Source organism: Orcinus orca, chromosome 9 (genome assembly GCF_937001465.1).
Source record: "Orcinus orca chromosome 9, mOrcOrc1.1, whole genome shotgun sequence".
NCBI lineage: Eukaryota > Metazoa > Chordata > Mammalia > Artiodactyla > Delphinidae > Orcinus > Orcinus orca.
In genome coordinates this window covers 64,568,382-64,584,102 of record NC_064567.1, presented here as the reverse complement: position 1 = coordinate 64,584,102, position 15,721 = coordinate 64,568,382, and the positions used below count along the sequence as shown (strand labels likewise).

Genomic DNA, 15,721 nt, shown 5'->3' with positions numbered 1-15,721 from the left:
TCAGACCAGAAGTCTTCTTAGGAATAAGAAAAAATAAGAAGATTAGTATTTAGTTTGGAGTGTTAAAATATTTGGAAAGCTATAAGGAAGTGTTTAGATTAGAATTCTTAGAGTGGAAGATTTTATAGGAATATTGCAAAGAAATCTCTAATAAATAAAGCTGACAGTCACCAGAATGGGCAACTTTGCTAAACAATGAACTCTTTTCACCAGAGGTATTCTATCTGAGGCTAAAAGAACCTAAGAAAGATTGAAGAAAGTTTATAAATATTACAGGATCTCTGTGGACACTTCCAAATCACAGATTCCAGGATAATGGTAAATGAGTGAATTATTTTTGGAGCCAGAGGCTACTTGGATAATTTACTAAGTAGAGTTTGAGAGAGAGAGTTCCAGTGTGAGCTATTTTATCTTAACTAAAGTCTCCTACGGTAGAATGTGAGAGTGGGAAGTCAGAGAACGTGAGCTGGGAAGTCAGAACATCTGGGTTCTGACCCAGGCTTGGATAATGACTTTGTAAGCTGCACTTAACTTCTGATGGTCTGAAGATCTTGCACTGTTTATCACTACGGTGTCCTTCAGTTTTAAATTTTACAATTTCTGTGAATGTGCAACTGTCAGCTCCCCTATTCCTCATTTAACCATCTGCCTTAGTTGATTCTCTGTCATACTCTTGGAACCAATTACTCAGTGAAGCCATGTGTATTAATGCCCTGCGTTAATTTCAGTTGATATATATTATGGTTTTTAAATGCATCCTTACTGTGATTTTAAATCAGGCAAAAGAAGTATTATATTACATCACATGTGTCTTCAAAAAGAGTAATGATGTGCCTTAAAGTATAGATTAGCCTAATACACTGGTATTAATATAATATGATTTTTAAATTATAGCTATTTAATACTTATGGAATTTGTCAGCCATGGAAATTTAATAATCAAGGAGAAATGTATATCCAAACACAGAAAGGTACATAGAAACAAAAATCAGAAAATGGATGCTTATTTCTGACTCCCTAATTTTTAATAAGATCTTAATGTTTTAGGCTAAAAGAAACTTTGCCTCGTTAAAAAACAACTAACAGAACTGTATGCATCTTCAGCACTGCTTTATTGGTGACATTTCTTTGAAGATAAAACTGAATATCTGATTCTTTAAGGAAGGACATGAGTTAGAAATACTCAACATTGATCAAATCCAGTTACGGCTCTACATTTTATAACTTAATTTAGGGCTATCTTACATATGCCATATTTTCCAAGGTAAAATTATTACATGAAAAATACTGATCAAATAATCTAATTCTTAAGAAATTTGTGCATGTTTATGGGTTATATTTTATCAAAGTTGGGAAGAGCCTCCTAAAAAATTAAGATAGTCTTCAATTCACTTTCTGGGAAACTGAAGCATATACATTCAAATCTTAAATTACCTACTGATTATTTTTCACAGCGTGGTATAATTTTGAGCTCATGCTTAACTTTATAAGAGCTTTACACTTGACTTTACCCATTATGGAAACAATAATCTAAGCTCTAGTAGACATTTCCAAGTCACTGATGTTGCAAATTACCGCCCTAAACTGTACACTCAAGTTCCTTGGACACGTGGAGTTTGGAAAGATTAACTTGGCTTCAGATGAAGTATTTTGCTAGCAAAAATCATTTGTATTTAAAAAGTATATTTACAGATAATTCACAGTTACATTCATATACATACCGCTTAGTGTGTTGAAAATTAAATGTTTCAGGTATTTGAATTGCTTACTTTTAACTCTATATAATTACAGCATTTAGTGCAATATCAATTATATGGAGATTATGAAAATATACAGTGATGCATAAGGGCATTGACTAAGGTAACCACGAGGGAAGGCTTTATAGTCTCTTGTAAAGAAGTCATACTTCTCAGTTTCCTAAATGTATAACTGTAGTCCGTTGAAGTAAGAAGATAAAAACGGAATTTATTGTTATCCTTAATAATTGCCTGTAATGCAGTCTTACCCCAGTGCATGAAAGGAAGAAATTAACATTTTTTTTGTGTTAGCCTTATTAATTGTAACATCACGTTAGGGGGAGAATCTACTTTGGTTCTGTTTTACTAGAGTAGTTTATTATATGCAGGGGAGTATTAAATCGTAATATATACCTAAAATGAGCTTCACACAAAAGTAAAAGACATGTACATATTTATTAACCAAAGTATGTGCAAAAAAATGTCCTAAATAATCAAAGAATAAAATATATTTTAGTTGGGTTATTAAAACAGCACAGATGTCAAAAGGTTACTTCCATTAATTTTGATTTTCCATTTTGTGAAGATCATATCCATAATCTCACATTACTGACTAAAAATATATTGTAATTATAGAGGTATGCAGTTCACAGTGTAACATCATCAGAAGAACTTGGAATCTAATATTTATAATAACTATGTATTTAATATGCTAGGCACTAGACCTAAGATGATAATGGTGGCATTTCTGAGCTGTCTTTTTTTCAGTGTTTAATAAGACAAGGAGGGTCTATTATATCTATAATTGGCTCTTCCCTTTTTGCTTGAAGGTTTCAAATAAATTGCTTCTAGGCCTAAGGAATTTAAGAATTCCCCAAGGCTTTGAACTTGGCGGTAACTTCCTAGAACCTTGGCACCATGTTGCTATATCCAGAAAATTCTCGAAGTTTCATAAGATTATAGATGGAATATAAAAATTGTTGGCTAAAGTTTGTTGTAGCATTATATGTTTTTTTATTGTGGTAAAATGTACATAATATAAAATTTGCCTTTTTATCATTTTAATTGAACAATTCAGTGACGCTAAGTATATTCGTATGGTTGTGCAACCATATTACCAGTAACCATCTCCAGAACATTTTCATCATCCCAAACGGAAACTCTGCCCACATCTCTCCTTCCTTTAGCCCCTGGTAACGTTCTGCCTCTGTTTCTATGAATTTGGCCATTCCAGGTACCTCATATAAGTGAGATCATACAATATTTGTCCTTTTGTGTCTGGCTTATCTCACTTAGCCTAAGTTTTCAAGGCTTATGCATCTTGTAGCATGTATCAGAATTTCATTCTTTTTTAAGGATGAATAATATTCAACTTTATGTATATACCATATTTTGTTTATTCTTCCATCTTTTGATGTTTCCACCTTTTGTAGTGCTTTCTTATCTCAATATATATCTATTTTCTTTCCTATCACAGCACCTAGCACATTGTAAGCCCACACTAAATGTCTGTTAAATGAATACATAAACATGATAAAAATTCAGGCATCTTCAGCCTTTAGCAATTTTGTCCTGAAGGTATACTGTTCATAAAAAGATAGATGACTTTGGTTTGACATTTTTAGAGGAAAAACAAAAAACAAAAACCATCATTTGCTAAGCGTGAAATGTCACTTACGTGCCATCTCCAATCCACATGGCTTCACCTCCACCTCCAGTCACTCCTGTGACATCCAATTTTGCACAGGTTTGGCTAGGTTCATGTAGATGAAAACTGACTGCAACTTATCATAGGCTGAGCAGTCTACTTTCCTAGAGCTTCTCTGACACTGTAGTGCAAGACGCCTGCAGAAATCCACTTAGCACTCACTCACGTACAGCGTGAAATTGTGAGGGAGTTAATGACCATGGGACCATTCTTGACCAGTGGGGAATAGGGGCAAGAGGATAAATGCTTTGCAGTATCACCTGCTAGGCTGACATACAGTAGCTTACTACTGAGAGTTACTAAGACTCTGACTTTTTGATAGATGGAGATGATAGATTGAGATGAATTGTAGGTAGGAAGTGAGGCATTTTGTGTTAGGGTCCAACATAACATCCTTGGAGGAATTACAGAAATTAGTGCCACATCAGACATTCAAAAGATACAGGAGACATGGTCCACATCATATTCCTGTCTAATTGACCTGTGTTGTTTCTAAAAAAGGTAAAACAAAACGGGATGGATCATAGAAGATGATAGCAAGCTGCTGTAAACTTAACCATGTGTTAGGCCCAGTTGCAGCTGATATGAAAGATGTGGTATTTAAACTACAACAAATCAACACAGTGTTAGACCCTTGGTATGCAGATACTGATCTGGCAAAGGTGTTTTCCTCAATTCTCATTAGTAAAAAGGATCAAAAGCTCTTTGCTTTTACTTGAAACTATATAACAGATGCAATCACTCCCTTACCCTGGGGACAGTTAACACTTCTGCCTTTTGTCAAAAAGCACATCACACTAGTCCACTATATTCGTGACATGACATGGATTTGGTGACTAGGAAGGGATTATTTATTAGAGATATTCTAATAAAAAAAAAACCAGGGGCACCCTCAACACTCTGACTGGAAATCTTAGTTAGATCACCCAGTTGATAAGGTGTATTTTCCACTTTGCATGACTGTAGGTGACAGTATTGCTTAAACTCTCTGTCATGATATAAGAATCTCCTTTCCTCAAATTTCTGTAACATTCTCCTCACTTCTTTTTTTTAAATTAATTTTTATTGGAGTATAGTTGATTTCATTGTTGTGTTAGTTTCTGCTGGACAGCAAAGTGAATCAGGTATACGTATACATATATCTAGTCTTTTTTAGATTCTTTTCCCATATAGGTCATTACAGAGTTTTGAGCAGAGTACCCTGTGCTATACAGTAGGTCCTTATTAGTTATCTATTATATATATATTAGTGTGTATGTATCAATCCCAATCTCCCAATTTATCCCTCCTTCCCTTCCCCCTTGGTAACCATAAGTTTGTTGTCTACATCTGTGACTGTATTTCTGTTCTGTAAATAAGTTCATTTGTACCATTTTTTAAAGAGTCCACATATAAGTGATATCATATGATATTTCTCTTTCTCTGACTTCTTTCACTCAGTATGACAATCTCTAGGTCCATCCATGTCACTGCACATGGCATTATTTCATTCCTTTTTAAGGCTGAGTAATATTCCATTGTATATATGTACCACATCTTCTTCATTCATCTTGTTGATGAACAGTTAGGTTGCTTCCATGGCTTGGCTGTTGTAAATAGTGCTGCAGTGAACATTGGGGTGCATGTATCTTTGTGAATTATGGTTTTCTCCAGATATATGCCCAGTAGTGGGATTGCTGGGTCATATGGTAGTTCTATTTTTAGTTTTTTAAGGAACTTCCATACTGTTCTCCATAGTGGCTGTATCAATTTACATTCCCACCAGCAGTGCAGGAGGGTTCCCTTTTCTCCACACCCTCTCCAGCATTTATTGTTTGTAGATTTTTTGATGATGGCCATTCTGACTGGTGTGAGGTGATACCTCATTGTGGTTTTGATTTTCATTTCTCTAATAATTAGTGATGTTGAGCATCTTTTCATGTGCATCTTGGCCATCTGTATGTCTTCTTTGGAGATCTCACTTCTTCTTAAGTTCTTACTGGCAGCTACCATTAGCCTTTTTCTAACAGTCTTTTTTTTAAAAAGTACCTTTGGCTTTGACTAACACTTTCCTCATTGTCCTTCCAGCTCTGCCCACTGCGTGGTTCCAGTATGCCACTCCCATATTTTAAATTTTTGGTTACAGCAGCATACGTCTTCAAGGACCATAGTCTGTGTTAGGTATCTATTGCTACATAATGAATTACCTCAAAATTTAGCTGATTACAGCCAGTAAAATTTATTATCTCAGTTTCCACGTGTCAGAAATTTGGAAGCAACTTAGCTGGGTGGTTCTGACTCAGGGTCTGTTATGAGGCTGTGGTCAAGACTGGCCAGGCCTGCAGTTACCTGAATGTTGACTGGTGCTGAAGGATCTGCTTCCAAGGAGATCATGGGTCAACAGACTTGCATGGAGTCTAGCCTAAAGACATCACCACTGATGCATACAGAGTTTAAAAGATTAAGTCACATAAAAATGAAATCTTTTTGTGTGAGAAAAATGCATTTCACAACTTTATCACAAATATTCCTCATAATATTGATACATAGCTTACGGTTCAGATAGTATTATGAGACTATGGAAGTTAATGATATGGTACGTATTATGTTATGTTTTACATATGGGAGAAATCAAGATTTAAAGAGGTTAAGTAATTTTTGTAAGAGAGATCAAGTTGATAGGGCCTGAAAATAGATTACTATATTTGGCAACTGTGAAATCAGCTATCCTAGTCACTGATTCATCATTCATTGTCTCATCAAATTTAAAGAGCTTGTTCTAATTTTTATACATTTAATTTGATACTCTTATATAATTTCTTATTAAAGTTTAATTACTTATTGAAGATGAAAGCTCAGCTTGACTTCACAGTGATCTCTCCTTATCCACCAAACTGATTTGTCATTTGAGAGTTATATTTTAAATTAAAGTGAAATTAAATTAAAACTCACGTCAAAAAAGTTATGAGCACTCCTTTTTTTTCCTTTAAAAAGAAAATTTAATCCATTTTAGGTCAGTGAATATTCAAAATTTAATTGTTTTTATGTTGATAAATCTACACAAGGGGGTCTCCTAGAGAGAGTGCATACTTATAATTAAATCAATTAGTATAATATAGAATGGTACAGTATGCCAGGCATTCAGTTTACCAATCTGTGGGATTATTTCAAGAAAGACATCTAAGATCACGTTTGCTTCTACGCACAGCAAAAATGCTTTGAAATGACCAAAATGAATACAAAATTTAAAAACTTATTTTTCAGTGTTGGAAAAAGGGAGGATACTAGCAATCCTCCAGAAGGTTTGAGGTCTTATGTAGACCACAGTACACAAAGGATTGGATTTAAGGGAATAAAGACTATCTGTGTAGTTAAAATAGTCAAAAGATGGACCCTCTGAGGAAATAAGCACATCAGATTCCCCCAATAGGAGCCCGAATTTGGAAAACTAGCAGTCGGTAGATATCAGGGGAAAAAATGGCTGTTTGGAGGGCAAACTGGTACATTTGGGTGGACACATTTGCAATACCAGATGTATCAAAAGCTTGAAAAGTTGCAAAACTCTTGGCTAAATTACCTGACCAATATATAACAATCGATGTTTATTGTAACATTCTGTATAGTGTTGGAAAAAATTTTTTATAAGACCTAAATTTCCACAAATAGAATATCAATTAGGTAAATCATGGTAAATTGATACAACATGCCATTCAACCATAGTATAGATCTAATTGTGCAAACATGAAGAACATATGAGATTAACTGTCTAGTAGGGTCAGTCTTTGTGTGTGTGTGTGTGTGTGTGTGTGTGTGTCTATACCTGAGCCCCCCAACATTTATTGAAACAGAGTTATTTTTATAGCATATTGTGTAGTTAAAAAGAAAATTATAAAACAACTTATAGGATGACCTTAAATTTATTTAAATATATTTTTAATTGCCTAATAGGATGACAGCAAAATATGAAGACTAGTTACCTTTAGTTCATGGGATTTATGAAAAATTTTCTTTCCTGATAATTAGCAGTAATTTCTAGGGTTTTTTTCCTACAGTGATTTGCTCAAGTAAAAACGAAGAGAATTTTTAAAAAATTCTGTGACTTAATCAAGACAGTGTATGGTACTGGCACAAAACCAGAAATATAGATCAATGGAACAGGATAGAAAGCCCAGAGATAAACCCATGCACATATGGTCACCTTATCTTTGATAAAGGAGGCAAGAATATACAGTGAAGAAAAGACAGCCTCTTCAATAAGTGGTGCTGGGAAAACTGGACAACTACATGTAAAAAGAATGAAATTAGAACACTTCCTAACACCATACACAAAAATGAACTCAAAATGGATTAAAGACCTAAATGTAAGGCCAGACACTATCAAACTCTTAGAGGAAAACATAGGCAGAACACTCCATGACATAAATCACAGCAAGATCCTTTTGGACCCACCTCCTAGAGAAATGGAAATAAAAACAAAAATAAACGAATGGGACCTAATGAAACTTCAGAGCTTTTGCACAGCAAAGGAAACCATCAACAAGACGAAAAGACAACCCTCAGAATGGGAGAAAATATTTGCTAATGAAGCAACTGACAAAGGATTAATCTCCAAAATATACAAGCAGCTCATGCAGCTCAATATCAAAAAAACAACAACCCAATCCAAAAATGGGCAGAAAACCTAAATAGACATTTATCCAAAGAAGATATACAGATTGCCAACAAACACATGAAAGGATGCTCAACATCACTATCATTAGAGAAATGCAAATCAAACCCACAATGAGGTATCACCTCACACCAGTCAGAATGGCCATCATCAAAGCATCTACAAACAATAAATGCTGGAGAGGGTGTGGAGAAAAGGGAACCCTCCTGCACTGCTGGTGGGAATGTAAATTGATACAGCCACTATGGAGAACGGTGTGGAGGTTCTTTAAAAAACTAAAAATAGAACTACCATATGACCCAGCATTCCCACTACTGGGCATATACCCTGAGAAAACCATAATTCGAAAAGAGACATGTACCACAGTGTTCACTGCAGCTCTATTTACAATAGCCAGAACATGGGACCAACCTAAGTGTCCATCAACAGATGAACGGATAAAGAAGATGTGGCACATATATACAATGGAATATTACTCAGCCATAAAAAGAAACGAAATTGAGTTATTTGTAGTGAGGTGGATGGACCTAGAGTCTGTCATACAGGGTGAAGTAAGTCAGAAAGAGAAAAACAAATACCGTATGCTAACACATATATATGGAATCTTAAAAAAAAAATTGTTCTGAAGAACCTAGGAGCAGGACAGGAATCAAGACGCAGACGTAGAGAATGGACTTGAGGGCACAGGGAGCGTGAAGGGTAAGCTGGGACGAAGTGAGAGAGTGGCATGGACATATATACACTACCAAATGTAAAACAGATAGCTAGTGGGAAGCAGCCACATAGCACAGGGAGATCAGCTCGGTGCTTTGTGACCACCTAGAGGGGAGGGATAGGGAAGGTGGGAGGGAGGCACAAGAGGGAGGGGATATTGGTATATATGTATACGTATAGCTGATTTACTTTGCTATACAGCAGCAACTAACACAACATTGTAAAGCAATTATACTCCAATAAAGATATTTTTTAAAAAATCTGTGACTTGTGTATTTCAAAATAGGATACTGTGCAGCATTCATGAGACAGAATTTAATATACTACTAAGTTGTTTGTGCATTCCTTGATCATGGTAAACTAGGACGTGCTGTTCCATAAGCAAATCCAGGAGGGAAAATGCATCATCTCATTTGAAGGATGCAGACATATTTAGTCAAACAAGAAACTGGCTCATCTGAGAGTTTTATAGCAAACAAGGACAGAAAGTAGTTTGCATAATTTTCTCATGCTCCTTTTATAGTGTTTATCTTTTATAAGGCTCTTTGGAACAGTTGCTAGCCACCTGTCAATAATGTGGCCTTTTATAGACTCAACCTTTTATTGTTCTCACGCCCTTGACATACAGAAAAACAACCTTAGAAGGAGTCAGTGTTGAATAGGGTAGACAACATGCTAATTTTAAATTTAAAAGACTGTCTTTTGTAGACTGACATAAAGAGAGAGTTTTGAATGATGTGAGAAGAGAATAGGCAGGTTATGAAATCTTCCTTAGGGGGAATAAAAATAAATTGATTATTTTATCAACGTTTTTGGAAATTGAGTTAAGAATTATATTTAAAGCACTAGTCAGTGGAAAACGAAGCCAAGTAGCATTCATTTAAAGTTGTTGTAACAATTTTGCATAATATTGCATCAGTTCCAAGTGAAAATATTTGTATTGTGAGTCCAACAATTACATAAATATTTTGTATATGCAATCATTTGTTTTAACTTCTTTTTAGTGGAATAAGATATCCAGTATATTTTTCTCAATTTACATAAAATCTGTGAAGCTAAGTGTTCTACATGTATTTATTAACCTACACCCTAGAAGTGCTTTCATGATACTGAATGAACACAATCCTACAAATCTGTATGCAGGAATACATTTCCATCCATAAAGGGACATTACCAAGCTCTTAAGTAGAAAGGTGCCTATCTTTTGTTTTGCACAATTAGATTCCAAGTTCTCTGTATATAATCATGAACAAGAATAATAAAGGAAGCAAGTTTCAAACCAATGGAAATTCTTTCTATTCTTGTTAAAAATACAAACATCCTGATACACACACACATACGCTCACGCAGACACACACAACCTTTCCAACACCACCATTTCCCACTCTTAGTAATATGAGATGTGGGGCTACAATTTAATATTTGTGCAGAGACCTACGAATTAAATATCATATTCTCATACTGTGCTTGGGAGACGACTTCATATTTTCCTTGATAGAGTTTGCATGTTGTGCTTTTCAAATTGCACTTTAAAACATTTGTACTTCTTGAAACGTGGTAGCTAATTGGGCTGATAATTCTTAGCTGCCAGGAGCAACTTTAGATGTGCTCCTCTTTCTGTTCAGTATGTGATTATTTTAAAACTACTTGGAGGACAGAACTAGACAGCCCTTCATCAGGTGTGCAGTGGTGAAGATCTGATTTTTCAATAGGTCTGTTAATTGGACACAAGTACAATACCCATGATTTAATGAAAAGTTATGATAGCAGATAAGGTACCCTGCAAAGTGAATGAGTTTTCTTTAGGTTCAATTGTGATTATATTGCCATGTCTACTTTCACTGCTGCCTTCATGCGTTTTTCTTTTCCCCCTTTAGCCTAGTATTTTTATATATCTCTAGAATTTTCTTGGGATACCTATCTTCTGGTTCTCAATGTAAATATACTTGGAATAAAATAAACCCAACAATGTTATCTATTACTAGCTGGTTAATAGAATCTATGATATTATTTTTGGAATGGAAATTGAATTGAATTTGTATAGAGAATGTATGCTTTTTCTAGTTATCTAAGTCAACTTTCGAAATGCTTATTCATTATCAATGTATATGAAATAGTGTAGAATTTTTCTCGAACTCAGTTTCTTTCTGTTGGCATTGATATCAACCACGTAATGCCTTGGATAATAAAACCTGCAAACTAAATTCTCTCTTTTCTGAACAAAATAATTGAGGAAATTCATTCAAAAGCCAGCCATGTAAAAGACATGATCAAACCAAATGTTGCAGAAGATAGCAAAGTTCTGTTCTTAAGGAGCCACTGAGTCAGTCTGATGTGATAAACAGATATTGGCAAACTATTATTTAATAAACTAATTGAAATTGTGGTAAACATGGTGTGAGAGACATGTGGAGTGTTCTAAGAATGTGTAAGAGGGGATCTCTCCCTAATTTGATGTTAGTAAGCTATGGATCATTTTCGAAGTAACCATCATTCACTTTTATTTTTGAGGAAACTTATAAGAAAGGCTGGAGTTTTCTGATAAAATTTGGTTTATAAGAGTAATATCTTCACCCATCCTTATTTTGTCTAAGGTAAATTTCAAACGTAATAGTTAACTAGTGTTGTATAGTTCTGCTTCATAGTTTTAGAGGGTTTGTTTTTTAGTATGTGTGTTTTCCTTACTCAGTAATAACACACAGACTTAAAGTCAATCCACATTTTGTATACTCAGGTTTTGGTAATAAAATATTAATTTTCATCAGTTGAAACACACCCATTAATAGTAGTACAACCTACCTAAAGAGTACAATTAAATATTTTTAAGTGCCAAATCTATAACTTTCCTATAAAATTTTTTTGTTTTTACTTGGACGATAAAAGACTAACTTCTTAATAGTCCTAGTCTGATTCTTCAGTCTAATTTCATAATTAATATCAAAGATTGGAAAACAAAATATCAAGAAGTTCTCCTGAATTACACCTGGGTATTACACTTTGAGTTAATGCAAGACACTTATATTTTGAAATTTAGACTTAATGGCATATAGCTTACTCCTAACTTGATGGTCCAACATAAACGTATCTTTATATGCTGTATTTAGGATGAGAAATAAAGATTACTATTGTTTGAGTATGAAGGGGAAAATGAATAAATAGCAAAGATTTATCGAATTAACTAAAATTTCATACATTTTACTCTGTTCCCTTGAGAAGGGTCCCACGTTCTGATTCCCAAACTGGATATTTAGGAAATCTCTAAGACAGCATCAACAGATTTATGAATATATATTTTTCTTTGACAAATTAAAAATAAGATTAAAATATTATCAGGTATTCCATGTATACAGATGTAATACACTCACTGACTTTCTTAGCTCATAAAGTTTTGACATCAGCACTCTGGGAAGGCTGTTTCCCTGAATGTATTTTAAGCCACTTGTAATTCTCTACATATGCATATGAACTTCATAAAGTAATGATATAGGTATGCCAAATTTTCACGCAACTGTGGTTAGTTAGCACAGTATTTTCAGTCAATCTGTTTTCTATTTACAACTCCATCATTCCATTTGTAATGAAGTTAACATCTTCCAGTTGTAAACATCTTCCTAGTTAAACAAAATTAAATGTTTAAATATAATCACATTCTTCATATTTTATTCTTTGTAGATTAATTGTTTTGTATAGGAGTATCTAAGTCTCAAGCTCTGAAATCTAGGATAAATAATAAAAATAAAAGAGAGTCTAAAATCCAGGATGGTTTTTTTATTCATTTAAAATGTGAACTTGGCAAGTCACCTCCCCTCCTTGTCACTTGTTTTCCTCATTCATAGAGTGAATCTCTTGGCGTAGTTTAGTGGTTTTTACTTTTCAGCGACAGAAGCCTCTTCTCAGACAAAATCTATGTATAATCTCAACATACATAAAAATAAATAATAATAATGGAGCTTTTCTTAGGGAAGCAGCAATGAGGGAGGAAGGGAGTGGGGTGGGGCTGAGTGACCCTAGAGCCGGACCCTGTATGCTGCTCGCCCACTTCCCACACAGCCTACTGAAGATGGCTCTAGTCCACATCAAATAATTCCTCAAATGCCAGGGGCCATGTTTTGAAAATCATGTAATTATATGATTATTACATTTCTTTAAAATTCCAAAATAATGTAATCTCTATTACATAAATTGCTATTTGTCTATTAAAGTCTTGAGAATCCTATTATCTACCTTAAAAAAAGAAATGATATATGCAAATATAAGTAGGTTTCAATCTATGATGAGAAGGATTCTAAGGTAAAAAGCCCACATTTCATTTTAAAGCCACTGACTTAAGTATTCCATAAAATTGCTCCATAATGCCAAGTAGTTCATATTTAGGAAATGAATAAATTGATAAAACTCAAAGTAACACTTTAACAGGCAGAAAATTCCAAAAATCTTTTAGTCAAATTTTAATTCTCTCACCCATCTTTCTATCTCACTGTGGAGATGAGAAAAAAAATTTTTTTTTTGTAAATTTAAGGGCAGAATGTGATAGAATGAATTTTTCACTCCCCAGCTTTGGTTACAAGAAAGTAAACACTTCTGTCAGCACACACGTATGCAACTAATAGATTCTTTCAATCATAGTATGTACAACAACAGAAAATGAGAGGGAAGAGAGCATATCCTACAAAATAGTTAATTGCCCCAGGAAAAGAAAAGTCTGCAGGAGACTAAGTTCTTCACAAGCAGCCGTTTTCTGTGCCAGTTAGTGAAATGAATTTGATGGTTATGAGGCAGGAGTAATGGGTTTTCACTGTGACTAGTTTCTAATGTGAGCTACGGTTCTCTACCTACCTAAAATTAAGCAAGGGTTCTTAATGAGCCGAGGGTTCTCTACCTACTTAAAATTAAGAAAATGAATAAAAGCAAGTTTTCAGTAATCCCAAAAGGACTCAAAATGAACTTGTCCCAGCAATTACCTTATATAGACTCTGTGACACAGTTCCCCTTCTGCAAAAATACTGAGTGTAGATCATTACTTTCCAACAGTCATGTACAGAGACCTACTTTATAACACTTCAGGGAAGTTCATGTACTAGATCTTGAAGTGCCTTTCTGGAACGTGAAGTAATTTGTAGTTTTCATCTAGTAGCACTGTTAACTCTTGTATCGTTTTTAGGTCCATGGGGCCGATGCATGGGAGACGAATGTGGTCCAGGAGGCATTCAGACCCGGGCTGTGTGGTGTGCTCATGTGGAAGGATGGACAACGTTGCATACAAACTGCAAGCAGGCTGAGAGACCCAGTAACCAGCAAAATTGTTTCAAAGTTTGTGACTGGCACAAAGAGTTATACGACTGGAGGCTGGGACCCTGGAATCACTGTCAGCCTGTGATTTCAAAAAGCCTAGAGAAACCCCTTGAGTGCGTTAAAGGGGAAGAAGGCATTCAGGTGCGAGAGATCATGTGCATCCAGAAAGAGAAAGACATCCCTGCAGAGGATATCATTTGTGAGTACTTTGAGCCCAAGCCTCTTCTGGAACAGGCCTGCCTCATCCCCTGCCAGCAAGATTGCATTGTGTCTGAGTTTTCTGCCTGGTCAGAATGCTCCAAGACTTGTGGCAGTGGGCTCCAGCACCGGACGCGTCATGTGGTGGCACCCCCCCAGTTTGGAGGCTCAGGCTGTCCAAATCTGACTGAGTTCCAGGTGTGCCAGTCCAGTGCCTGTGAAGCTGAAGAGAGCATGTACAGCTTGCAGGTGGGGCCCTGGAGCACGTGCTCGATACCCCACTCGAGGCAAGTAAGACAAGCGAGGAGACGTGGGAAGAATAAAGAACGGGGCAAGGACCGAGGGAAAGGAGTGAAGGATCCGGAGGCCCGTGAACTGATCAAGAAAAAGAGAAATAGAAACAGACAGAACCGACAAGAGAACAAATATTGGGACATCCAGATTGGATACCAGACCAGAGAAGTTATGTGTACTAACAAGACGGGGAAAGCTGCTGATTTAAGGTAACATTTTATTACCATTAAACAAGCATGTCTCTCTGTCAAGACCATGGGCTAGAGAGTACTTAAGACCTTCTGTACTAAGTCCTGGGATTCATATGTGTACACCTAGGATGAGCTACCCCCAAGTGGGACATTTTCCACTTGAAGACATTTAAACTTTTGTGGTTTTCCTGAAGTTACCTCTGTTTTGTACATGTTTAGGCACTATACCACTAGAGGTAATTTAAATTTTCCTGTCAAAATCTAAAACATGAGAGATTCTCCATGAGATGATATTGCTTCTTTAGATCAGCAGTGCTGTTTTCACCTATAATGGGGGAAAAAAAACCCATAGTGAGCTGGAGTTTGGGAATTTTCATTTCAGATACTTATTTTAGTAAGAATAAGGCACACTTATCATCTCCCCAAGTTTATAACATGTTCAGAATTACCCTATAAACAAAATCTAAACAACCACCCAGGGAGCTATACCTAAGAATAGTTCCTTTTACATTTTATAAAATGGAATAACTCTCCCCAGAAGAAGAGGGAAACCAGCAGAAAATAAGGTAAGTAAAGGTTATTTAATTATGAGTAGCTTACTTTAGAAAACATGTAATTAATTGACTGCATTGTCTAGACAGAAATTATTTGTCTAATTATCTCTGGGTAAATAATGACTATATTATGAAAGACTTCTCATGCATGATTTATTTCTTGTGAAAATATTCATTGAGGATTATCTAAAGGGTATTATGTTTTCTGGATATTCTAAATTTTGCTCTTGGTTAAGCCAGACCATCTGGGAGGGGCTTATTTGGATCATTTGCATAATTGCTTCTTCTGTAATATTTATGCAGCTATGATTTGGACTGAACTGAGAGAAATTATGGCAACATCACTCAGAATTTTATATCATATTTATTGTAGAAATGACATTGGAA

The 15,721-nt window shown here is 35.3% G+C and overlaps 1 protein-coding gene across 1 annotated transcript in view; it reads left to right on the top strand.

Moving 5' to 3' along the window:
• THSD7A (thrombospondin type 1 domain containing 7A) overlaps window positions 1-15,721 on the top strand; it is a 456,281-nt gene that overhangs the window by 175,863 nt on the left and 264,697 nt on the right. The window contains exon 2 of the mRNA XM_004265544.3: window positions 13,967-14,798. Coding sequence (XP_004265592.1) covers window positions 13,967-14,798 — 832 coding nt within the window. The remainder of the gene's footprint in view (window positions 1-13,966; window positions 14,799-15,721) is intronic.